Source organism: Hyla sarda, chromosome 5, assembly GCF_029499605.1.
Source record: "Hyla sarda isolate aHylSar1 chromosome 5, aHylSar1.hap1, whole genome shotgun sequence".
Taxonomy (NCBI): Eukaryota; Metazoa; Chordata; class Amphibia; order Anura; family Hylidae; genus Hyla; species Hyla sarda.
Genome location: NC_079193.1, coordinates 308,031,589 through 308,059,576, shown reverse-complemented (window position 1 = coordinate 308,059,576; position 27,988 = coordinate 308,031,589). Strand labels below are relative to the sequence as shown.

The window sequence follows — 27,988 nt, the reverse complement described above, 5'->3', positions numbered from 1 at the left end:
TTGTGCCGCTCTGCAGCAGTGATTCTAAAAGCGATGCCGGTGATCTGCATGTTATACTGAATAATATTATTTCACTATCCCAGAACACTCCATATGCGTGTTAGAACACAGCAAAGTGTCCTATACCCCTATTGAGGCTCTCTGTAGGCCAGAAATAGCCGTTATTATTATAGATTTGCCGGGGAAAAATTTCCCTAGTAACAAGCCATCAAATGTCTTTCCTTGGAAAAGACCTTTAACTTATCTCCCAATATACAGCAACATCAGTTCCTACGGTAATATAATTTGCTTTAATAAAACCAGACACTGGTCAATATTTAAGACGTCAACGATAATAACAACAATAAAAATAAATCACAGAAATTTCAATAGTAATTTACAAGCCAATTGAATACATTTAGATACAGAGGTAGAAATTCGCTATACAATGTTTTCTAACTATATTTTACTTAATTCAAAGGCACGACTGTAAAAGGTTCTCTATACAAAAACATTAAAAAAAATGTAGGTTTTTATTTTGTAGAACACACACAAACAAAAAATAAAAATCTTTACACCTCTACGCATGTCACATGTACAAGTAAAGAGCAGAATCACCAGGTCTGTTCTCTTGTCCAGAAGCAGAAGGTGATAAACCGCCATCCCGAATCCAGAAGTCTCCCCGCAGGGAGGGCAGACATTGCAGGGTAAAGCAATGTTCCGAAAAATGAATTTACATCAGATTATACAAATCTGTCATCAGATTTTTTTTTTTTTTTTTTTTTAGGCCTTAATTCCAAGTAAATTGACGAGAATGGCAGCTCAATTTTGCAATTGTACGATTCTGATAAATCAAAACGTTTACGCAATTGGGAAATAAAAATGGATGCTCCCGTTCTGTGTACACAGCCCCTAGGCACACAAAAGACTACACAAAAAGGAGACTTATTTGAAATCAGCTCTTTTAAACAGTAGAACAAAAGTGCACAAAACCTTTGAGAAATATCATAACCTTTTATATAAAATACCAGTTTATGATTCCTACCATTGGCATGGTTTCTTTAAAAAAAAAAAATTTTTTTTTTTAGTAGACATACAAGACACTGTTGTGAGGGTCTGCTGACATGGAAGCCATTGGATAATCCATATATTTGCAGAATATATTCCCATCAACAATACTTGTTTTTGTCTCCCCTACATTGTGCAAAGTGTCTCCAAACCATAAAGGGGGGGGGGGATGGAACATATGAGCCGCCTATAACTTCTTCTGCGACTACTCGTGTGTTCATACTGTCTAGAGCACTAGTAGTCATTGACATAAGAAGTTTTACCTTTTGCAAAATGGAAACAGTGTTTAAAAGTGAACAACTCTCTTATAATCCCCCACATACATGCTTTCCTAATTTTTTCTCTATACCCCCACCCTTTAGTAAAATCAGATCGCAATAGTACACATTAGTTTACTGGTCCCACCAAATTTGGAGTGTATGGCCTACACTTATCGCTGTGATGACATAGGATCTGACAGGATCCTTCTACTTTAGGCAAGAATGATATGGTCCTTACACAAAGAAAATTGTATGGAAGGGTGTACGCAGTGTTTTCAGGTTTACATGGCTAAACACTTATTAGTTTAATGGCAATTTGCATAACATTACACATAGATGTATCTGCTCTGTGCAGAATACTTTCAGATACTAGAATTAGTTTAGATTTTTCTGAAAATCAGAAATATTTCCACCCAAATGGCTTCCATTTCTTGATTGAAGATCCTTCACCATTTCGTTATTGCCTCTTTCTCTAACATATAACATTAAGGGTAACAGTGCATTTAAGGAAACTGATTTGCCTTGGTTTACTGTTGTACAGTAGCTCTACAGAAACACTTTATTGCTACATTGAAGCCTTTCATACGTCTTTAGTCACGTTTACAGTGTGTAAAAACAGACTGGAGGAGTAACACATGACCGAAGTGTCCACAACGTGATGTAGTGTACAGGAAAAAATTATAGCGCAATAACCAGAAAAAAAAAAAATACATGTCAACGCACAAGTGCCTTTCTCAATTCAGTCTCTGAAGATGTTGACTGTTCAATAAAGTCAGTCTTATCACAAGAAAGTTAAACTAAACAATAAACAGTTATATTCCATTTTTAGCTTCATTATTGTTCGTGGCTTGTTTCCTTTGAGCAATGAAGGGGTACATGCACTTGTCTGCGCCCAGGAACCGGTACATACAGACCACAGCTTCAAATGGTAGAATGCTGCAAACAGAGAGGAGGACATTGGTAAATTTACAAGTCTGGATTATTAACCTGCCCCAAAACTCTGCTTAGTGTAGTGTCAATAAAACATGTTAAAGAGGTATTCCGGGTATATACACATCTTATAAACCCAGAATACCAAAGGATAGGGGATAAGCTGTAGGATTGCTGGGGACCTGTGTAGAGGAAATGTTGACCTGTTGCCCATAGCAACCAATCAGATTTCTTAATTTTTAGAGAGGCCTGTGAAAGATGAAAGCAGCTAACCAATTGGTTGCCATGGGAAACTGGTCAACTTTACTCTGCACAGGTCTTGATAAATATCTCCCTTAGTGACCTCTGGTTATAAGAATTGGATTGTGAATGGAGTAATGGTTAAGAATATGTACAGCCTCTCCATTAAAGTCTATGGGACTGTCAGAGAGAAGCAGAGTACAACACTCAGCCATTTCAGTCAGTACCATAGAGTTGAACAGAGTAACAGTGCACATGCTCCAGTGGACCCCTATACATACCCTGATGATCATATACTATATCACATTCTATAGCTAGGTGACAAACAGTTCAGGAAATATATACAGTAAGATTCACCAAACCCAAATTTAATGAATGGGTTATCAACTGACAGCGGGTTCACCTGCACTAATCCCAATACACAAGGTTACAGGGGGAGATTTATCATTGCTTTTAGAGCATTTTTTTTTGTCTATGTTTTGGCGCAGTTCAGGCGCAAGCAGCATATTTAGCAACTATTATGTGTCTTTTTATATAGACAGTTTCACTCTTTTTGCCCAACCGTAGAACTTTTTCTTTTTGACCATGCAGTGGTCACGTATTTATCATTTGCGACTTGTCAAAAGTCACTATGTTGTGTGCAAAAGGTACTTCAGTGGTGAAAAACGTATCAACTATCCTAAGGATGGGGGATAAGTTTCAGATCGCTGGGCCCCCCCCCCCCCCGCGATCTCCTGTACTGGGCCCCGACAGCCTGCGGGAAGGTGGGCCCCAGCGGTCAGACCCCCCGCAATCTGAATTTTTTTTTCCGAAGTTTTTCACCACTGAACTACTCCTTTAAAGCTACAGCAAATTACTTTGTACATAAAGGCAAGCATTCCAAGCACCCACTTGTTGCCCCTCTGATGCTTAATCCCTTGGTGGACATAAGAGATTCATAAGTGACTGGAAACATTCAGGGCAGAATATAGTTACCTTTTCATGCAGGTCACGATGTACATGAGTCGAGGCGTACAGATCATCGGCTGGTCTGTAAGAATGGCTCGCATGGCCTGCTTCACACAGTAATCTGGTTTCAAGGGCGGGAGGAAGGGCTCAATTTCTTTTCTGAAAGATTAATGTTCCAGTGAGTTTTATTTACACATTCCAGCGCTATGTCTGTCTCGATACTTCATAACAGCGATAGAATAATGAGGTGCACCTGGACGGGAGCCGCATGTCTGCCCGCTGGGTACAGTCTGCGGATGCTCACAAAAAAAAATTTAAAATAAGAAGACAGAATTCAGCGGGTATCCAGATTTTCATAATTCTTTTTTGGTAACGGCAATCAATATGTGTTTAGAACCAGTTTCAGGTTTTAAAGTAAAGCATTAGATACACTTTGGTAATTAAAGGGACGTTACAACTTGTGCCAGCGCACGCTTCACAAAGCTCGGAAGATTTCCAATTTATTCTAGGGGAATCATTATTCCAGTGGCGGTTTGATAAAGACAAAACTTGGACAACCATACAAAAGAAAATGCTCGTTTTTCATAAAGATACTTCTAGGTGAAATTGTAGTAGTACACGTACTGGCTCTGCTCCCTCTAATCCTGTTAATCCTTTGGATGCTCATAAAATAAGTGCCCAACATGGGAATCCCATATGTCCAGTCCTAATTTTGGACACTACACATATTTATGTCTGCAATAGGAAAAGGGATGGGGAGGGTGGCGATTTCCAAGCAGCTCATAGTCGCCGTACATTCACCGCTTTAACGCGAGGCTGGGGGTATACGCTGAGTAAAAGTTATCCAATGATGCAAATCATCATTATAATACAACTTGACAAAATTTTATGATGCAGCTGTACCAAGGGATTTTTGCGATTTTTTAAATTTAATATACAGCAGTCCCCCAAGTTACAATATTAATTGGTTCCAGGACGACCATTGTATGTTGAGACCAGAACTCTATGGAAACCTGGTAATGGGCTCTAAAGGCACCAAAATGTCATCCAAAAATAGGAAAAAGTGAGGATTAAAGAAAAATAAGTAGATAAATAATATAAAGAAAATCCTTACATATAACAGTAAGAAAGATCTACTGGGAGCTGTAAATCACTGTCTGTGTCAGCGTTTCCCCAAGCATGGAGCCCCCAGCTGTTGCAAAACTACAACTCCCAGCATGCCCGGACAGCCTTCGGCTGTCCGGGCATGCTGGGAGTTGTAGTTTTGCAACAGCTGGGGGCACCCTGCTTGGGGAAACACTGGTCTATGTAGAGAACAGGATCTTCTTCAGTGTCCTGTACAGTACACGCAGTGTCCTAAAAAAGTAACATGGAGTCGCCCTTACCTGGTGTCCAGAGGAGCAGGTAACCCTGGTACAGGTAAAGTGTACAGAACATGTAATACCTCCCTGTACTGTAGTGGGCGCTACTAGACATCAGTCAGTGCATACGCTTCAGTAATACAGGGGTTTTTACCAGTGAATGCCTATTTCGATTGGTCAGTTCTTCCAGCCAGACACGTTTCACAGATCTGGACTGTCCGTAGCATTGTATGTTGAGTCTGGTTTCAACTTACAATGGTCCAGAAAAGACCATTGTATGTTGAAACTATTGTATGTTGAGGCCATTGTAAGTTGAAGGATCACTGTATATATATTTTACACTGAGGGGGTCAAAGCCATCTAGTTCACAGCTCCATTTCATGACTCTCAAAGCCCAAAAATTAGACACGTGTAGCCCTTTGAAGGGGCCATGGGATGCCGCCGAGACCCTCACAGTAAGTAAAACCCAAAAAGTGTTACATACTGCAACTCATTGCAAGACTTCCTCTCAATACAGTAATCTGACAAACTGGGTCAATTTGTCTGCTGAGTATAGTAGAACTATAATGACATGTGAATTCTCTTAGGAGAGCTAACCTGATTCTGCAACCTCGGAACATGCCTGTGTCCACCAGATAGGGACAGACCAACGTAGCTTTAATCCCATCTTTGTCTGCAGCCTTCAGTTCATGGCTGAGAGACTCGTGGAAACCCACTGCACCAAACTTGCTAGCACAGTAATCCTGTGTTTTAGAGAAAGAAAATGAAAAACATTTTTTTTTTTTTTATTAATAAGTCCATTAGAAGAAGAATAGACCTGGCACAAACCCATTTTATCGATTCTCATGCAGCCTCTCTAAGAGGTAGATTTATCAAAACCTGTGCAGAGGAAAAGTTGCCCAGTTGCCCATAGCAACCAATCAGATCACTTCTTTCATTTTGCAGAGGCCTTGTTAAAAATGAAAGAAGCAATCTGATTGGTTGCTATGGGCAACTGGGCAACTTTTCCTCTGCACAGGTTTTGATAAATCTCCCCCTAAGAGTACACAACCTCCCACTCCACTTTCCGGCACTAGCGATGCTAACAAGGTTTAGAAAGATCCATAACCATCAACCATATCCTTGTGAGAGTATGAAAGAACGGAGCGAGAGTCCTAGGGGAGGAGAGCACAGGGAGGTAGGCAGGAGCCGCGTGGGGATGTCCGGATGGACAGTGTCGCACAGTATGCGCCTAGTCAGGACCATGGGTCGGATATCCCCATGCTACTCCTTCTTACCTCCCTATGACACCACAATAAAGAAGCACACTGTATACAGAAGGCATAATGGTGAGTCGCTCCGTTCTTTAATCCTCACACATCAAATAAAAATGTATTAACTTTTTTTTTTTAACAGGTTATATCTTGCTGAAACTAGACAAAACAAATGTGAGAAGCAAGCCTGAGAAACAGGCACATAGGATCTGTGGCAGACCAATGGTGGGACCACACATTCCAGCAGAATATGTGTCAAAGACAGAAGTGGATCCAACGGGAAGGAGAAATATGAAGGAAAGTGTTATGCTTCACCTTACAACTATATCCACTTCTCTAGTTTGCAGTGTATCTGCAATGTGTGTTCCTACCATGAAAAGGGGTATTCCCATCTGGGTAAGGGGGCTCTGGTAGGAATTCTAGTTTTTTTTAACTCTAAAATGGCAACAGCCCCCAGTTACATAGCTACGCACAGACAGGCTTGCCTTCCCACCTACTACAGCGGTTATCCCTTTGGTGGACTCTTATCAGTCCACACATTGTGTGACAAGTTTCTATGAATTTCAAGTGCATGGCCAGCCACAGCCCAGCCTGGAGATATCATGTCTAGAGATGAGCGAATTTACAGTGATGTGATTCGATTCGACACAAACCTCTCGGCTCAGCAGTTGCTGACTTTAGCCTGCATAAAATTATTTCAACTTTCGGGTGCTCCGGTGGGCTGGAAAAGGTGGATAGGAGACTCTTTCCTAGGACTGTATCCACCTTTTCCAGCCCATCGAAGCACATAAAAGATGAACTAATTTATGCAGGATAAAGTCAGCAACTGCCGAGTCGAGAAGTTTGTGACGAATCAAATTACTGTAAATTCACTCATCTCTAATCAATGGGTTAACTATTTATTAAGAGGTTATCTCGAAGAGACTATCCCAACGTCAGAACTTACCTCTACCCCTGCGGTGCTGAACAAACCTAGAGAACTGGCAACTGTAACAATATGTCCATGATTCATTTCCATCATTTTGGGAAGGAATGCCTTTGTGGTCTGTAAGAAGGAGAGAGAGCAGCACTTAGTGGACAATAAGGCAGCCAAAAGGCTATACAGCAGCGATCAATGCGTATACCATCTGCAGTCTATATAACAATAGCATGTAAAGTGACATGCAAAACAGCATCGACCACTCTATTTAAGCCAATTTCCTGGCAGTGAACAAGCTAAAGCATGTGGCAGTACGTTACAATGAAAAGGTATTTATAAAAGGATTTATGTGGTTTTTCTTCAAGTAACTTTGGCGCAGTGTCTTTTTGCGCCAAAGTTTGGCGCATCTTCTCCACTGTCATTTTTACAACAACTTTCTCAAAATCACACGGTCCTGTGTGTGATTTCAACTTTAGTCAGTAATTTATCGTTTGCGCCAATCGATCTTTGGCGCAATTCCCCGCCAAGAAATTTTGCACATGGAAAACACACTTACCAATGTCAGAAAATGTAAAAGGCGTCAAAATACATTAAAACATTTTTTGGGTGAAAGCAGCGATACCTCCAGGGCTGCTCAATACTATCCTGCGACATAGTGGTCTCTGAGGGACCTTCACCCTCCGTTGAGCCAGCATTGGACATGGCCGCACAGGTTCAGGAAAGGTAAGCACTAAAGCAGTAGTCTCCAACCTGCGGAGCTCCAGATGTTGCAAAACTACAACTCCCAGCATGCCCGGACAGCCAACGGCTGTCCGGGCATGCTGGGAATTGTAGTTTTGCAACATCTGGAGCTCCGCAGGTTGGAGACCACTGCACTAAAGTAACAATAAAATAAAAAAATAAATAAAAACCTACCCAAGTTGAAAATAAAATCCATTTCACATGGTGGCTATAAACCTCACAAAAGAAAATAACTCCTGTCGCTTGCTGATATACTGCAGGAGGGACTCCGAAATGGCCGCTCTACAGGGTAAAATACGCGTCCTCTGTGGGGGTAAGTTCTGTGTAAAAGGCGCTGTGAACAGCAGATTTAAACATTTGAGCCAAAATTACTAACAACCTGCACCAAATGATAAATTTGGTGCATGTCCACGAAAACGTGAAAAAAAAAAAAAGGTAAAAAGAAACTGTCAGCAGGCAAAATTTATAAATACCCCCCCAATATGTGTAGCCTGCACCTACTGCGGATCTATATTACCGAGCAAGAAAAACCCCTCTGCTGATCAGATGTAAAGTGTTTGAAGTCAGAAATTCCCAGAATTTTTCCCAGTTGAGAAGTTGCATATTTCAAGAATACAAAAATTTACAGATGTTAAGTGGATGAAGAAACTCACACGACAAGACTAGATGCTGGAATAAATTGGAACCAGAGTGTACAACCTGCTATGGAGAACGTGCAGAGGGACAACGCTGGCAGCATATGAGACTGCTCAGACACAGAACGCAGCAGGCCAGAAAATCACTCATTGCCTTTTCATAGGAAAGGATCAGATTCGTATTGTGTCAAACAGGACAAAGACATGAAGACCGACTATGACACATAAGCTTGACTAAAGCGATGCTTCCAGGGTAGATGTAATATGGGATCTGATAACACATGCTAGTCAGTCATTGAAAAGAGGAAAGAAAGAAAAAAAAAAAAAAAAAAAAAAAAAAAAAACCCCCCAACAACAACACCCACCACCACCACCACCACCACCACCACCACCACCACCACCACCCACTACCAACAACAACTACTACAAACAACATAACTAGATGCATGGGCCCCATAGAGTTCTATAAGTGGCATAAGGGGGTTCCTAATTTCCTGTATGCCAGTTTTAAGTCCTGTTTTTGTGCTGACTGCTACCAATGGAGGACCCCAACCATGCGCGCCATTGAAAAACTAAGTAATAGAATCTGTCTAAAATCACGTGCTATAAAATAAACCAATGGTTTTGTTTATGTATCCTTCCATGCCTACGCCTCGAATTAAAAGCAAATTCAACCCAATTTTCTGCTGCTCATTTTACAGACAGGACGGGAATCTGGAGGGCTTGCTGCATTGTGTGTATATAGAGGAAGACAATCCCCCACTTTATTTTCTTATTTCAGACCCTTTAAAGACTTGGCCTGGTCAGAAGAACATTTCAATAAAACCCATTTAGGCCAAGAAAAACAGGTAGTTTTCAGATCTCCTTGCACTTTTAAGGATTTCCAAGTAATTCTTTGAAGCATACTTAATTTCTGACTAACAAGATTATCACTGTGTCCCCTGAAATCAAATCTGCTGTAATTTCTACATGTCCTGGTGCCAAGTGCTGAGCACAGAGTAATCATTGTAACTTCATCAACAAACTCCTGAGAACCATCTTGTGTTTGTTTAAGATCTAACAAAGTTCTGTGATCGGGCCATGTCCTTCCTTCCAACACAGCTTTGTTACGACACTTGCCAATGCAAAAACAAAGTGATTTTGGGGGGGGGGGGGGGGGGGGGGGCGGGATGAGACGAACTGATCATTTTAATATGGCCAGATGATTTAAACATTAGATCCGGCACTTACACTCCAAGACAAACTTGAGTTGGACCATCTCCGCATGTCCTATAACAGATCAGGCCTGCAGGTGTTAAGTGCCTAATCCATGCAAAAGGAGAAAGAGGTTATGATGACAGACAGCTGCCAAAAACCCCGGATTAGTGAGGATCTTTAGAACGTGGATCGGTTTTCTAGGGAAACATTTTAACCAATGTTTAAAGTGGAGACTTTCCATTATTTTGCTAGATCAACAATGTATTCGCCAATCCATTAATATTTTATTAAGACCAAACTCTGTCTTAGGCTAGGGGAACATGGCGAATTTGGCTGCAACAAATGTCTTAGGGATGATTTGATCACAACCAAGATATATGAACGGACAGTACAGAGATCTTTCTAGTGATCTTTTTATACCTAGGCGGTAACCATGACAAGGTGACATCAGCTACATCTATAGGAAAGAAGGTTTCACCATCATCACAGACAGAGATTCTTTACTGTCAGAGCAGTGAGACTATGGAACCTTGCCACATTTTGTATCCATAACCTGTAATGTTTTCTCAAAAAAAAGCATTACAAGTTATGGATAAGAAATTTGGGGGGGAATAGAAGAATGGGGGGGGGGGGGGGGGGTGGGGGGCGGCGTGGGGAAGACAAAACGCACCACACACACACACCAACAATGTAAAAGTTGCACAGCCAAAGATTGCAGTGTCACTTACCCGCACAGCAGTTAATGTGGACAGGGTCATATGTTAGCCACACCTGACAGTCACCAGAAGTCCATTCAGCATGGATTCCTGGTTGCCACAATTTACAGGATGCGATGCCACTCCAATTCAATTTTATGTGACATTATCTAAGGTTATGGCTACACGGTGACTTTGGTCATGCAATTGTCGTCATGGCCAAAAAGGCTTATTTAAACTGTGTGCAGGACCCCCTGTGTGCAGGACCCAAAAGGTCCAACCTTTTCTGTTCTCTAGAACTCCACTTAGAAGTATAACTTCTGCGACAAGGGGTGCCGATACCAGTCAAGATTACTGCGTGCCAGCAAAACCATGCCCTTATGCCATAGCCAATACCTGCACAATGTTAAAAAGGTGTACTCCAGTAATAGAAAAACTTATCCCTCATCCTAAAGGAGTCCAAGAGGTCGGACCCCCTGCGATCTGAAACTTATCCCCTATCCTTAGGATAGGGGGATAAGTTTTACCACTACTGGTCTACTCCTTTGAATTTCTTTTAAGTTGAACCGAAGTAAATGCCGGCACGAACGATCCAGTGATCTAGTAAAATAGGCTGAGTAATGGTATGTTCACATTGAGTAATGTGAACAAAATCTCCGTTCTCAGAATTCCGCAAATGGAGATTCCATCTGGTGGCAGTCACCGAAACAACTTCACTGATAGGACCACGTGGCCCTGCGCTGTCACCATTGACAGCAATGCAGGGCTCGTGGACTTCCCTGCAAAGAACGAACAAGTTCTTTCTTTGCACCGACCAATTTCAGCAGCGGACAACTGTTGGCTGCTGAAATTTCTCAGCGTGAACGAATCTGCGGAAGACCCATTAACACTGATGTTAAAGGGGTACTCCAATGGAAAACATTGACTTTTCAATCAACTGGTGCCAGAAATTTAAAACAGATTTGAAAGTTACTTCTGTTTAAAAACCTTAATCCTTCCAGTACTTATCAGCTACTGTATGATCCACAGGAAGTTTTTATTTTTGAATTTCCGTTCTGTCTGACCACAGTGCTCTCTGCTGACACCTCTGTTCAATTCAGGAACTGTCAGAGCAGGATAGGTTTTCTATGGGGATTTGCTCCTACTCTGGACAGTTCCTAAAATGGACAGAGGTGTCAGCAGAAAGCACTGTGGACAGACAAAGGAAATTTAAAGAGAAAAAGAACTTTGTAGTATACAGCAGCTAATAAGTACTGGAAGGATTAAGATTTTAAATAGAAGGAATTTACAAATCTGTTTAACTTTCTGGCACCACTTGATTTAAAAAAAATAAAAAATTTCTAGTGGAGTACCCCTTTCATTTTCTACGCGCGTAATTCCGCTTGCCCAATTGCGCAGTGTGAACATACCCTTATTGAGTGATGATCTATGGGAGCAGCACTCAAATCAGGCTCTGCAATATGACCCACACACATTAAAGGGGTTCTCCACCATAAGGTTATTTTAGTAGGTACCTGGCAGGCAGTAATGGACATGCTTAGGAAGGATCTGCGCTTGTCTTCGGGCTAAATGGCTATGTTGTGAGATTACCATTATACTGTGGCTAGCTTTTTGTGAACTGGTATTTCCTGTTTGAATACAAATTCCACAATTCCATTTTCCTCCCTCACACACATTGAAACATAAATGAGCTGCATCCATTCAAAAGACCTGTGGTTTTCAATCAGGGTGCCTACAGCTGTTGCATTAGTTGCAGATTGATCCCTCTCCCACCAAGCGATCCCTCCACCCACTGAAGCAGACAGGCTCCCTGTCATCAGCTGACTAGTGAGTCAGGTCTTTGCCGCATTGCAACCTGGGAAAAATCTGAGACAACAGTCATTTTGTATGCTGGTAAAAATAAATATTGGGGCGAAAAGCACAGAAGAATTGTGAGAAACCCGTCCCACACAGGTACAGACACTATATTATGAACTACACTAACTTTACAGCCCCTGTAACATAGTCAAAAAAAAAAAAAATCCTGGAATAATCCTTTAACATCTGGATTTGCCAACTCGAAGGATAACATTTGAATAGTGACATTTTAGATAAACACTGTACATAGTTTTTAGAAGCAGGCAACGCAGTAAAGTAATGTGAGAAGACCTTCCCACCAACAAACAATACAAACCCTATCTGTAGGGCCCAGTGTGCTCGCATTGTGCGCAGACTCTTATTACACTTCTTATGTGTGTACACAAATCAGTAATTACTTATTAGGCACAAATGTGTGAAAGCGGACAAGCGTTTACATGTCACTTCATAGCTTTAGTAATTGGTTCTCAACGTTCTTGTTTATGGCAAATTAACTTCTAACAGTCCGGCGCTTCTTCCCATCCCTTCCCCAGAATTCTTCAGTGCTTTTCATGAGACACAACAGAGAGAAAGGTTTAGCGGCACAAAAGGCTGCCACAGCTGCGGTGTCAAGACAAATTAGGCAAAAAGTAAAGCAAAAAGGGGAAACAAGGAAACAACATATTGAGAACTAGTGGGCGGTTTTTATAATTACGTTTTAGGATAATGACTTTTACAGGCAGATTAACAAGAGTATTGTTTCCCCTCCTCCTCCCCCCTCTTCCAACTTAACCCTTTAAGGCTAAAATCAACAGAAGTGGCCATGTACAGAATTATTTGTCTTTCAGTGGAGAAAGTACAAGGCTCTTCCCATAGTGCAGCAAAGAAAGCAAAAACTAGAACGTGGGATCAAGATGTTATTAGAAAACCCTAAACTGGGGAATGGTGTTTCGAAATGTTAGGAAACAAATAACCTGCTTGAAGTAGAAGAGCTGCTAATATCAGATACCAAAGTTCCCCCAACTTTTGCAAAACTACAACTTCCAGCGCGCCCGGACAGCCTTCGGCTGTCCGGGCACGTTGGGAGTTGTAGTTTTGCAACAGATGGAGAAACATTGGTTGGGTAATAGTCATATTTGTTAATGAATTCTAGTAATTGGAAAAATAAAAAAAAAATATATAATATATATATATATATATATATCTCTCTCTCTCTATATATACACACACAGCAACAGGAGAATACAGCAGCACACAGATATACATGAAACATGAGTATATAGATAGAACATGAAAAGCTATACAGCTGTAATGCAATAAATGAAGATATGAAACTATGAAATTATGAGGTACTTGGCTTGCAAATTTGGCGCCAAATAGCGTGGACCGTCCCACCATGGTAAGGTGACCTCATTCTGGGACTGCGATGCAGTCTGACACTGTGGCCGTAGTATGGCTGTAAGGCCAATCCGGGACGACTCTTACTGGGAATGACCATGTGCAGGGTGGGGGTCATTCCCCACAATCCAGGCCGCCTTTTGTTGGCCTTAAAGGCAACCTGTATCACCAGCTAAGGGGGGGGGGGGGGGGGGGGGGGGGGATTTGCTAGTAGCAGCTCACACTGCCAGAGAGAGCTGTATGAGGAGTTTTTCCCCCCCGTGTTTGCTCCAAGGTTGGAAGCCGGTGAACAGTCTGCCTGGAGGCCTGGAAAAGACTTGCTTGATGCCGTATGGCATGGACTCAGGTGTGAACAAACACCTAAGGAATACAGGTGGACTTTAGTTACGTTTTCTTTGGTTCTGCATTTAGAGGGGTATTCCAGGAAAAAAAAAAAAAAAAAAAACTTCTCAACTGGGTCCAGAAAGTTAAACAGATTTGTAAATTTCTTCTATTAAAAAAAATCTTAATCCTTTCAGTACTTATGAGCTTCTGAAGTGAAGGTTGTTGTTTTCTGTCTAAGTGGTCTCTGATGACACCTGTCTCGGGAACCGCCCAGTTTAGAAGAGGTTTGCTATGGAGATTTGCTTCTGAACTGGGCATTTCCTGAGACAGGTGTCATTAGAGAGGACTTAGACCGAAGAGAACCTTAACTTCAGAAGCTCATAAGTACTGAAAGGATTAAGATTTTTTTTATAGAAGTAATTTACAAATCTGTTTAACTTTCTGGAGCCAGTTGATGTATATAAAAAAAATTTTTTTCCTGGAATACCCCTTTAAAGACCGTTTGCTGTATGCCAAGTGTGCATAAAACACTGAACTTTGATTTGAAAAGTACTGTTTCCTTGCCTCTGTACTGCAACTGCACCTATTTTTTTTTCCAATGGTATTCTGCTGTGCACATAGCAAAGTTTCCGCTGACTCCATACAGAAATGCACTGCAGTCTATGGAGACAGCACATTTCCGAATGGTCTCCGTGCCGCCATAACATGCAGTCTGCATAATGTCTTCACGCAGATTCCGAAGACTGAACGTAGTCTAAGGGTGCATTCACACCATGATTTTAGGTTACGGCAGATGGCTCTGCCAGAAGAATTTAAAGACCGGCTGCTGCCATATCCCTGCCTCATCCCATTCATTTTAATGTGTCATACAAAGTAGGTACTCCGGTCGGCTCATTTTTGAACAGTACGAGTCTTTTGTGGCAGATCTTGGTTTTCAGTCCAGCAACTCATATGGTTAAACACACACACACAGAGGAGTCCCTAGCTGGCTCAGTCCAGCTCATAGACATGAATGGGACACGGCATGGGCCTGGCAGCAGCCGGTTTATTTATTCTCCCGCTGGATCCGGCTACGGTACCCCTAAATCGTGATGTAAATGTTACCAAAAAAATAAAATGATAAAAGGACACAATAGGGATAAATTAAGATTTGTAAGGGGTTCCGGCTTCAGTCTTTTCCTCGAAAATATAGTCAAATGTTTGGAGTCTTGGCCAGCACCTGGCTATAATTTAGCGTGTGCTTTCTTCATAGAGATCACTATGTCTAAGTTCAAGATACATATTAATGGAGGGATCTGGAGTGAATACTGCTGGATAGACACTTTTCTGCCAACAATTATAGATTTACATAGTTCTTGGAGGCACTGGTGGCCCCTACTATACCGCAGCTTACCAGGGCAAGATACTAAAAAGAACAAGAAGACACTGTCGCGGACTGCGGTGCCCACCAGTGTGTTGGCAACCAGTTTACGTGATTCTAATGATTGAAACAGAAAACACTGGAGAGAATAGGAGGAACAAAAAAGGGAAAGTTTCAGGCATCACAGTTCAAAAGAAACTTTCTAACTACAAGTGTTGTTGTAATGCCAAGTAATGACTAAGATCGCTGCCGCTGGGCCAAGATGTTGCAAATAAGCAAAAAAATCTATGACAACATACAGGAACTATGTAAATAATCAGAAGCGTGCAGATTGGACCTGCTGGACAGAATTGAGATTTATGAGCCAATGATGATTTGTACGTAAAGACACTGAACACGTACAGGGATTTTACATTCTATGCGGGTATTATGCAAGAATGAAATTAAGTTATTCACTTATCTTGCACCTCAGTCGTATAAACCACCAGCTATCAATTACGACTAGTCAGCCATTTGTTTGCTGTTGTCAACTGGCCAAATATAAAACTCCAAAATAGCAGAGATATTCGCATGAAAGAAATGACTAGATTTAGGGTAACTATAGTGTTATTATGGTAGCAGGATACATATTAAAACTTTCGTTAACTCCCTAACCAATGCTAAAAAGTGCAGTCTACAAAATTGCAAGAAGATGTTCCATGCAAGTCTATGAAACTTCTGGCAACTCCATAGACAGCTTACTTTAAGCTCCGAAAGGGGTATTCTGATGGAAGTGTTTATTATTATAATTTATTTTTTTTTTTTTTAAATCAACCGGTGCCAGAAAGTTAAACACATTTGTAAATTACTTCTACTTAAAATTCCTGATCCTTCCAGTACTTATCAGCTGCTTTATGCTCCACAGGAAGTTCTTTTCTTTTTGAATTTCCTTTCTGTCTGACCACAGTGCTCTCTGCTGACACCTCTGTCCATGTCCAGAGCAATTCCCCATACCAAACATATCCTGCTCTGGACAGTTCCTGAAATGGACAGAGGTGTCAGCAGAGAGCACTGTGGTCAGACAGAAACTAACTAAACAACTTCCTCTGGAGCATACAGCAGCTGATAAGTACTGGAAAGATAGAGATTTGTAAAATACTTCTATTTGAAAATCTTAAACTTTCTGGCACCAGTTGATGGAAAAAAAAAAAAAAAAAAAAAAATTCCACTGGAGTACCCCTTTTAAGGGTAGGGTCACACACGTCATACTTGCTGTGTATTTTCTCCAGTTGATTTTTGCTACCTATTGACTTCAATGGTTAAAAAAAAAAAAAAAAAAAATGTATATATAATAAATATTTTTTTTAATAATAAACTCAAATACTGTATGTGACCCTATCCTTGTTGTAACAGCAGTAGTGTTGTAAACACTAACACTGTTACCCTGTGCTTTGTTTAACATGGCTTGTACACGTACACACTGTATATGAATATCATAAAACTGGTGCTGGCATACAAGAGAAAGAAGAAAAAAAAATTTAAAATTATTGAATCCCAAACAAATTTTATATTTGAAACCTTAATAATTAAAAAAAAAAATAAAAACATCTCCAAGAAGCGTGGTCAAAGACTCCCGGGCAAATAAAGATCTATGGGGGTTGTAACTGGTCAAGGGTGGCACACACACCAAATTTGTTTAGCTAAATCTGTTCTTATACACCCCCATATTTATAGGATAAAATCCTATCCTAACACTTCGATGAATTAATCATTGGTGGTTCACCCAACGTACAGTTATGGTTTTACTGGAGATGACCAAGGCTTATCGTAACAAGATTTTTTTTCTTTTTTTTTTGGGGGGGGGGGGGGGGGGGTTGGCAGATAAGGTGTCCAAACCTTTAGTTCCAGGACCCCAAAGAGACAAATTTTAGGATCACAAAGAGGGAGATTTGTCAAAACCTGTGCAGAGTAAAGTTGCTGAGTTGCCCATAGCAACCAATCAGATCGCTTCTTTCATTTCCCAGAGACCTTTTAAAAAAATGTAAGAAGCGATCTGATTGGTTGCTGTGGGCAACTTTTCTTCTGGACAGGTTTTGATAAACCTCCTTCAAAGTATTTATATCCTAAAAGTCCCTAAGCGGATGGCACTCCCAGAAACACCCTAAATCTACGACAATTCGTGAAAGGATACCTCCCATCCTGTACATTCTTACAGGTGTGAGATAACTATGAAGCCTAATGAAAAAAAAAATAAATAAATAATAATAATCTGGATCGGGTTTATCCAGTGAGAAGAAAGGAGGAAATCACCTCATGTATCCTCATCAATATTCTAAAGAGGATCCCCCCCCCCCCCCATTAATCCCCGAGTGGGCAAGGGAGCAGTTTAGCACGGATTAAGAAAGCATAGGAGTCCAGATATTAAACCACTAGGGCCTTTGGAGCCAAAACACCCATCGAGGGGGAGTGGGATAAGGTCTAGAGGAAGAGAGTTAGCTGTTGAAGCCATGAATAATTGTGCCAATACCATTTTGTATCCAAATATATGAAGCAATGAAGGGTTACCCCATAAGGGTCTATTCACAAAGCAGAATTCCGCCTCAAATTAAAACCCATAGACTATGGGATTCCGCACTCCCATTCACACTTCTGAATTTCCGCTTGCGGAAATTTAGAAGTGTGAATGGGAGTGCGGAATCCCATAGAAGTCTATGGGCTTTAATTTGAGGAGGAATTCCGCAAGTGGGAATTCTGCTGTGTGAATGGACCCTAAGGCAGACCATACCTGAAAAGATCTTTAAAAAAGGCAAAGTTTTACCAAACAAAAATTTGGAAAATTTTAATTTTTGTTTTTATAGGCCTAACTCAAACTTTCCTTATCGTGCACAAAATTAGGAATGGTTGCTGCACTGGTATAGAGTTCAACGTTCACGTCTGGTCTCTGCACCATGTGATGCATTCTGCGAGTGTCACAGTAGATGTGAACAACTTTATACCATACTGCTCGCAGCTGCTGGGGGTGGGAAACTTTTTGTGATATGAAAAAACTAGTTACCACTGAAATTGGCTGCCTCCGTTCTACAGATGGCTCTTGTCACTGGAGGTGCTAGATGACATCAAGACATGCTTGTAGACATCTGTTCTTTGCCCAGCGGAGCACAATCATTATATTTCACAAATTTACGCCAATTTCCTCTCATATGGGTGTATGTATCCCCTTAAAAATAAGGGCCAGGGCTTAAAAAAAGTGACATATGGTTTGCAGCCTTGGGATTAAACCCAGAAAGTGATCACTAATGGCAGCGAAAGGTTCAATTAAAGAAGTGTGGCTATACGGTTCTATTAGAACTCATTTTAATGTATTCTGAATGACAGTGAACAACAATTTTAACGACAACAAAAAGTCTGCTCAACTGTGACAAGTATTAGTTGACGTAGACCTGCACGCATAAAGCTCCATAACTAAAGAAACAGGATTCTTATAAGCCCTTCCTGGTCCATTAAGTGCTTGGCTGGATGGACGTGAGGGGCCCCTTTAGGGGACGGAGTTATTTTTTTTTCCCCCATTACAGTGTACTCAACCATATCATGGCAATTTTCTCAAGGTACTGCTGTAAGGGCACTTACTATATAATATAGCAAGTATATAACAGCAAGTTTACCACAGGTTGAGCAGTGTGGTCAAGCACATACTCCATATCCCAGAAGACTTCTTACAATTTCCTCTCGGTAAAGTTTCTTTCTCATGAAAAATTGGGTGTTGTGCTATATAATTGGCCAGTTTCAGTCCCTCTCTGCATCTCCAGTTAAAGGGGTAGTGCGGCGATAGGGGATAAGAGGTTAGATCTCGGGGGTCCCGCTGCTGGTGAACCCCGCAGTCTCCGGGCATGGAGCTTCCGTGTTAGTGACGTCACACCACGCCCCCTCCATCCATGTCTATGGGAGGGGGCGTGACGGCTAGTATGTAGCCGTCATGCCTCCTCCCATAAACATGAATGGAGTGGGAGCGGCAGCGATCGCGGGGGGCCCCCGGCGGCGCAACCCCCGCAATCAGACATCTTATCCCCTATCAAGAGGATAGGGGATAAAGATGTTTTTTGCCGGAGTACCCCTTTAAGTCACATACATGGTGCCAAGAGGCACTGGTAGATACCATATTTATCTGTCACCTGGAAAGGACATTGATTTACTGCCGGGACGTGGGCTGCCAATACCTGTTAAAACTTATCCTACTGACCTATACAAATTCAACACGTCACGAAGTCCCAGCAGTGAAGCAGTATGTCACTTCTGGTTACAGATAAGGGTAAGTTCACATCTGTACCACAAATGTATGAACCAAAACAAAAAATAGTTATGTTTTTTTTTTTTTTGGTAAATAGGCACTATGGGGGGGGGGGGGGGTGGGAGCTCAGCCCACCAGCTCTGGGAGAACTGAAAGTTATTGATGAAGACTAAAAATCCGCTGAATAATACCATATACGGATTTTATAATGGCCAGAAGTAGTGCCACTTGTTATGTATACACAGAGCAGCTTATTCAGAAAGGACGTAGTACGGCAAAGTAGTGTGTGCAGAACTTTTCTATAAGGAAGTCTATGGGTATACCACAGCATACGTTTTAACATCTCTCCTGGTATACTGCTGTCGTATTGATGTTTACCAGTCCTAAGAGGGAGGCTCAGCTCTCACTAACAGTACTGTGTATGTTTTTAACATACATCAGAGGTCATAATGCAGGATTTAAGAATAATGGGAGTTTGTACCTGGTAAACATGGCAACCTATTGGGGGGGGGGGGGGGAGGAGATGAGTTATGGTCCAGCCTTAATGGTAGTAGTCTTAACTTAGACCACCTATTAATGGGCCTACTATTAATTTAGGCAAAACCCCTTTTACTCAAAGCTATTGCACATTTTACCAAGACCATGCACCACTTTTCATACCGGTGGAATAGGGTCTTAAACTCAGAGTAAAATTAACTTTTGCTAGAATTCTGGTGCATTTGCATTAGTAAATTTGGAACTAGGTGTATAGGCCCCCCAGTTTCCCCCTCAATAGCAGAAAAAGATCAGGCATGTTGGATGATAATCAGGTCCTATCAGTGTGCAATTTATGTATTTCATAATGTAATTTATGTGGTGAAATTCACTTTGAAAATAGATTATTATATAAATAAAATAAAAATAAAACACCCCTACGCCAACCCAATTCCACCTTAAAAAAAAAAAATAATAATCTTCATCATGTTTACCACCTGCTGGAGTGGACAGAACTAATAAATTCACGTTTATCATGAGCAGCCAGACTAGAAGTAGTTCTATAAGAGTCACATAGCAAATTGAAACAGCTGAGCTAGTGCGAAATTCATTCTTATCGTGCAAGAAGACAGAAAGCAGACATGAATGTCAGTTCTGTGGTTTTGGCAAAACTTTATAATTCCCATTTAATGGGCTATAAATTAGTTTTGTAAACATGTAACCGTGTATGTCCTTTAAGGACAAGGCTGCTCAGCACGGGGCTATAGTATACATTTTTTTTGTAGTTGTGGTTTGGAGGGGACAAGGTGTCAAGTATCGCAAATCCAGCAGGTGCAGACTACAGTAGTTTATGATATGCAATACATGAAATAGCCACAAGAGGCAGCATAACACAAAAAAAAAAAAAAAAAAAAAAAAAACTAAAAAATACTTTTCACATGGTAAGAGAATAAAGCAGTCAGGATCTGTTCAGACCTTGACTAATCCCTGGTACATGCAGGGAAAGTAGTGAGTGTCTTTTCCCAGCTCTGTGTCTGTGATCGATTTGGTCACAAAAACTTACATTATGTGACTTGTCTCAGTTACGTGGCATATTCTCGTGATAGCGAAGCTTTTTTTTTTGAGACAGTGCCCATTTAAGATTTTGGGCCCATGCAGACTACGGAAAATCCAATACAGCAGTCTTCAATATAATTGTGCTGCAGTGTGCACACTGCCAAATGTCTAATTGTGGACTCTGCTGAAAGAATGAGCATGTTCATTCTATACGAATATGGCAGAGGACTGCATTGCGCCAATTCATTTGGCGGCGCCTGCTACACATGTAATGTCCTACCGGAGTACACATACCCCATCATAAGCATACTCTAGAGGCCATGTTTTTAATATTTGTGAATGTAAGACAGTGAAGCCTGAGCCTTAGATCATAAACTCATTACAAGACAGACAATAAGTGTCAATAATCATAAGCACGATGCAGCTTACTCATTAGTGTTATAGTAAGCCCAAAAATGCTCTAGGTTAGAACTACACCTTAGGCTATATTCACAAAGCAACACTTCGTATGGACAGCTCTCTTCCTCGTATTCCCAAAAACAGTGCACGGACTAGCCAGCAGCATCCCCGGACTGGATCAGCAAGAACAAAAAGGGATGTCCAGCACTGGATGCAGAAAAAAAAAAAGGTACTTCATCAGATACAAACTTGTATCAGGACAGACAACGACGTGTTTCGGACCGTTACAGGTCCTTAGTCATGGCATCATGCCATGACTAAGGACCTGTAATGGTCCGAAACACGTCAGTGTCTGTCCTGATGCAAGTTTGTATCCGATGATCCTACAATAAAGAACCTGTTTTACTGCATCCAGTACTGGACATCCCTTTTTGTTCTCTATATTCACAGAGCAGAATTTCCGAGCAGAATTCCGCTGCAGCAGAGTCACATTGATTTCAATAGGATTCTGCTGCACTGTGCACACAGCGGAAACATCTGCCACGGATATCCCAATTTCAGGCATCTGCAGCGTGTCTACTCTTTCTGCAGAATCCGCTAAGAAATGAATTGCTTTCTATGGAGACGGCGCGTTTCTAAGCAATCTTAACGCCCGCTGTCTGTGGAATATCCTTCCGGAGTGGACATTTCGCAGTGTGAGCATCATCTAAGAGCAAACCTGCCACCACACGTCATCTCATGTTTCCAGGCATGACCATGAGTTAATGAGTGGATAGTCCTTTCTGCTACTGGCATTATCACAACAGCTTTATTTGGGAAACCCTACTATGAAGTCCAAGCATAGAAGGCAGACCTGGCGCACATAAGAAAATGGGTATTATATCCAAAATAATAAAAATAATGCAACTAGATTTTAGAAATCCTAGGAGCACACGCCCACCTCTATGTGGACATGTGACTGATTCTAGATTACATAGATTATAGAAGCAAGTTTTTGGTAATAATGGGATCTGCAATGTGCTAGGGATCTACTGCGCCCAACTCGTGTTTATAACTCCCATAAGGGAACATCCCGAGTCCCTGTTGACTAGAGTCCAAACATAACTAAATTATCCACATGCAAAATAGAAAAACTGGACTTTTAAGATTCATCTGTCCCAAATCTGGTTTTGAGCACAGATCTTAGTGCTTTAAAGAACTGTATAAGTCCATGTTCCCACATCCGGAATTTCTGTGCAGAATTCTGCCTGAGATTCTGGAGCAGCAGAGTCCAATTGTATTCAATGGGAGTCTGCTGCACTGTGCACATTGTGGAATTCCCGTGCCAGATATTCCTTGCACGGAAATTCTGATTTCCGTGTCTGCAGAAAGAATTAACCTGTTCATTCTTTCTGCGGACTCCCAACGGAATGCTTAGCCATCTATGAGACTGTACATTCCTGTGCGGTTCTTAGCGCCGGCATAATATCTCGCAGTCTCCGAAATGTCCAGATGGAGATTTTCTGTGCAGACATTCCGCAAGTGTGAACATAGCCTTAGAGCCTTTTTGAACACTTTACCACAAGGCACTTAGTCATGCAGAACAATCAGACACACACCGTTTTACTTACCTTCGCCTCCTGCGCTGATCCCCGTTCTTCCTGAGGTTGGTGCTCCTGTGTTACATGAGCAGTAGACATTGGGTGACAGTCACAGCCAATCAGGCTGCAGGGGTCACGTGACATCCATTGCTTCTGCAAACCAGAGCAGCAGCAAAAGACATCCGCTACTAAAATACGGCAAGCGCCGACCACAGGCAGAAGAGGAGCAGGGCGCCAAATTAGCGCAGGAGGAAAGTTAAACCTGTTTTTTTTTTTTTTTTTTTTTTCCCCTCTTCGAATGATGACACAGAGAGATGAGGGGGGACACTAATGACTGTGACACAGAGTGAGATGAGGGGACACTAATGACTGACACACAGATGAGGGAACACTAATAACTGACACAGAGTGACAATAATGACACACACAGATTAGGGGACACTATTGACTGTGACACACTGAGAGATGAGGGGGGGGACACTAATGACTGACAGAGTGAGATGAGAGGGACAATAATGACTGACACAGATTAGGGCAGCGTTTCCCAACCAGGGTGCCTCCAGCTGTTGCAAAACTACAACTCCCAGCATGCCTGGACAGACTACGACTGTCCGGGCATGCTGGGAGTTGTAGTTTTGCAACAGCTGGTGGCACCCTGGTTGGGAAACATGGGATTAGGGGACACTAATGACTGACACGGGAGAGTTGAGGGAACACTAATAACTGACACCGAGTGAGATGAGGGGACACTAATGACTGTAACACACACAGATTAGGGGACACTAATGACTGACACACAGATTAGGGGACACAAATGACTGTGACACACAGAGATGAGGGAACACTAATAACTGACACAGAGAGAGATGAGAGGGACAATAATGACTGAGTTATGGGGAGAGATGACACTAATGACTGATTATAATGCCACGTAACATCACATTGCGTGAAGTAACGTTATGTGACATGCGGCGTCCTGGATCCTAAATTTTTTTAACTGGCTCCTAGATTCATAAATCTGTGAATCCCGACATAGCATAAGCTGGATATGAATGAATCGGATATATATCTCAGTTACACTGTATATTCACAATACCAGAGGGAATGTGTGGTACATAAAGCAGTGTTTTTGAACCAGGGAGCCTCCAGCTGTTGCAAAACTACAACTCCCAGAATGCCCGGACAGCCGAAGGCTGTCCGGGCTTTCTGGGAGTAGTAGTATTGCAACAGCTGGAGGCACCCTGGTTCAAAAACACTGCCATAAAGGGTGTGTGCCAAGTCTTACCCAGAAGTGTGCATGGCAGTTAACCATCATAGTCCTTTCGATCAGCTCATCTGGGCACTCGAGGAGATGGTGTCCCGATACAACCCCAGCGTTATTGAGCAGAAGATAGACGTCTCCGACCTCCCGGCGGACTTTCTCGGCGGTGCTGTAAACGCTCTCCCGTTTGCCTACGTCACAAGTGTACGTATGAACCTGGAGATTGGAGCACGGCAGCACCTCTTCCTCCACGGGGTTCCCAGCTGTTCAGAACAAGACAAGAAAAAGAGAGGGGAGGGCAACAGGGATGTTGAATTAGATGATGAAAAGGTTCTAAAAAAAATAAAAAATAAAATAAAACAAAGACTGTCATTATGTCCTGGCAAGGATCACGGTAACATTCAGGGCCCCCCCCCCCCCCTCACTGATCATTACTATACTACAGCATTTACTTCATTCATTCCTCCAGCTGGAGCAGGGTACGACCAGCTTTACTTGGAGCAGATGTAGAGAGCACTTACTTATGCAGGAGGATGTCCAACGCAAACTGTGCCTGCACTTTGATCATAATAAAACAAAAACACGGCCAGACATCTTACAAGCTTTGGGGCAAATCTGTTCTCGGGATACACGAACAGGGCCGGATGATTAATTCTCTGTCACAAGGTTTACAGTGCGCCGATGGAGGCGCAAGATCTTCTATATCCTGTACACCAGCGTTTCCCAACCAGGGTGCCTCCAGCGGTTGCAAAACTACAACTCCAAGCATGCCCGGACAGCCAAAGGCTGTCCGGGCATGCTGGGAGTTGTAGTTTTGCAACATCTGGAGGCACCCTGGTTGGGGGAAAACACTGGTGTACACAAACTATATAACGATCCTGAAGCTGATATGAAACTACAACACCTAATATGCTCTACCTAACCAGGGTGTCCCCAGCTGTGGCAAAATAAAAACTCGCACACAGATTGGGAAACACTGGGTTGGGGGGTGGGGGTTATTTACTGTGTACTTTTGGTGTGGAAATTTGTTAAAATCCTCTCTATACAGAATGGAGGGCAACTGACCTGCAGCAAGATTATAAAAATGTGCAGAATGTCAGTGTATTTAGCAAAATTCCTTAAAAAAAAAAAAAAAAAATATATATATATATATATATATATATTTTAATAATAATAATAATATATATAAAATCATTTATATCTATCTATCTATCTATCTTCACACTACGAAATTTCCTAGTGTAATTCCTCTTAAAACTTACGCTCGGAAATTCCAGTGCAGCAGAATCCCATTGTTGTCAGTCAATGGGATTCCGCTGCACAGTGCATGTTCCACTGATAAAATTCTGCTGCCGGAAGAATGAGCACAGTCGTCCTTTTGGCAGAATCCAGCTGGAATACATTGCTGTCAGAATACGTATTAGCGGTCCTAGCGCTGACTGATCCGGTTAGCACTCAATATCTCCGGCTGGATTTATTTCCGGACAGGGATTCCGCAGTGTGAACCTACCCTAAAATCTACTATTTCGGGTTCCAGAACACTTACAAGTAGAGTCTGTGTTATTTTGTAACACTACACGCCAGTGTTTTCCAACCAACGTGCCGCCAGCTGTTGCAAAACTACAACTTCCAGCATGCCAGGACTCGGAGTTGTATTTTTTTGCAACATCTGGATGCACGCTAGTTGGGCAACACTGCTCTACACCTTGTAGCATCAGTCCCTGCTATCCCTATGGAGAATGGGCAGGTGAACAGGCATTTCAGGGTGATGACTACAGAAATCAGTGGTCAGACATTGTTAGAATGGAATCACCTTGCTACATTGTAACAAACTACACTCAACAGCTGACAGGTATTTATGTCAGGGGAACAATCATTATGAATGCCTAGAAAAACCTCCTGTACTGTAAACTGATCATAGATTTTAACCCCAAAAAAAATTAAATAAAAAAGCGCCCACCAACTGCAAAACGGCAACCCCCATCATTCTCAGACAGACAGTATGGGAGTTGTAGTTTTGCAACAGCTGGAGAGCACCGTCTTGGAAATAGACAAGTGGACTGTCTCATATACAAGGGAATTTTTTTTTTTTTTATTTTTTTTTTTTTTATTTCATTTTTCGGCACAAATTTGTCAACTAAACCATTGGTAAATTCTGCCCCTTTCACTACTATTCAACTATAATGTCTCAAATGTATCTTGTGACTGTAGCAAAAAAAAATAAATAAATAAAAAAAAAAAAAAAAATTATATATATATATATATATATATATATATATATATATATATATATATATATATAATCTATAATAAAATTCTTAGATAAGGAAACAATCACTTGTAGATTTACACATCACTAGATACATTGTAACCCTTTGTATAAGTTATAAATATTTGGAGGAAGTTGTTTCAATATTTACAGTTTATTGACTATCAATACAATAGAAGGTTACACAATAAACACCAGTGATCCCGAACACTATGTGACAATAAATACTGGCGGCACGGATAAGAACGACATATAGGAATGATACATTGAATATTGGGCACAACTTACCAATGGGGCAACCCAACAACCACCCCCCTGTATCTTAAAAAGTATCCTAAAAATATAAGCTACCAAAATGTTGATAGATTAGGGTTAGTTTACCTTATCTATGCCCATCTACATTGATTACTGGAGCGCAGAGTATTTAAGCAAAGCTATAGAACAAGAAAAAGGTATTGACTGCTGCAAATAGGGTTAGTTTACACTTGCGCATTTTCTGCTGCAGATTTGCTGCAGCAGATTTTGCTTCCCAAGTCAATGGGCAGCAAATCCGCACGTGTGAACTGACACTTATAAAACACTGTTCTCAATCCTGTGGCTGGCTGTTGCAAAACTACAACTCCCAGTATGCCCTGACAGCCTTCGGCTGTCAGGGCATACTGGGAGTTGTAGTTTTGCAACAGCTGGACATGCTACAGGTTGGGAAGCACTGTCTTTATGCAGAGCAAAATTTGGTGCAGATTTTGACTAAAAATTGGAAAAATATTTTTTCCTGTATAATATATATATATATATATATATATATATATATACACACACACACACACATACAATCCGCAGCATGTGAACCCAACCCTACAGCACAAGTGTGTGGTACAGGTCGGGTGCCAGGCCCGGTGCACTCACCCCTCAGGGCGTCCTCCGCCTCCAGCTCCCGGTAGATTTGCCGCACCATGTCCGCCGTCTCCTCGTTGCTCTGTGTGTTTATGTCCCAGAGCACCAGCTGCGCCCGGCGCCGGGCAAACTCCAGGGCGAAGAGGCGCCCCAGCCCGCTGCCCGCCCCGGTGATGAGGCACACCTGCCCGGCCACACTCTTCTCCTTGGGGCGCACCAGCCACTTGGCCGCCGCCAGCACGAAGGCCCAGAGGACCTTAAAAGTCACCACGAACAACTCCAGGACTATGTTCATATTGTGCGGGGAGAGGCGGCGGCGGCGGCGGCTGCGGTTCTCAGGCTCCAGGACCGGACGAGGCTGCACAGGACGGGGCGCGGGGTGCGATCAGTGTCCGGGACGTGTGCGGTGGTTACTGGCGGCTGCGGGGCGATCTCCTCCTGCCCATGTCCCGGCGATCACTCAGGGCTCACGGGAAACTTGCAGCAGACTCGTCCCGGGGCCGCTCGGACAGATCTCACGCCGGGGACTCCGAGGGGTGAAGCCTGGAGAGATGCGGGCCCGTGCACTGCATGTTGTGCCCCGGAGGTGCCATATATACCCGGGCACCGGCCAGGAGGTAACCCTCGCCCCGCCCGTGCAACCCGCA

At 42.1% G+C, this 27,988-nt stretch overlaps 1 protein-coding gene across 1 annotated transcript; it reads right to left on the bottom strand.

Moving 5' to 3' along the window:
• Positions 1-266: 266 nt before the first annotated feature.
• RDH10 (retinol dehydrogenase 10) lies at positions 267-27,918 on the bottom strand. The gene is made up of 6 exons (XM_056522159.1): positions 27,354-27,918; positions 24,203-24,441; positions 6,986-7,084; positions 5,384-5,529; positions 3,453-3,584; positions 267-2,243 (listed from the first exon to the last, which is right to left on the bottom strand). Exons 1-6 carry the CDS (start codon positions 27,634-27,636, stop codon positions 2,120-2,122), a joined length of 1,023 nt encoding a protein of 340 aa, XP_056378134.1. The 5' UTR covers positions 27,637-27,918; the 3' UTR covers positions 267-2,119.
• Positions 27,919-27,988: the final 70 nt, after the last annotated feature.

Bases quoted from the DNA above. Each gene is read 5' to 3' on its own strand.
- RDH10 (XM_056522159.1), bottom strand. From the start codon at position 27,636: ATGAACATAGTCCTGGAGTTGTTCGTGGTGACTTTTAAGGTCCTCTGG. The intron at 7,085-24,202 runs GTAAGACTTGGC...TCCTTCTTACAG, and splicing joins ACTGCCATGCACACTTCTGG to ACCACAAAGGCATTCCTTCC. The intron at 3,585-5,383 runs GTTAGCTCTCCT...TTAATCTTTCAG, and splicing joins TTCCGAGGTTGCAGAATCAG to AAAAGAAATTGAGCCCTTCC.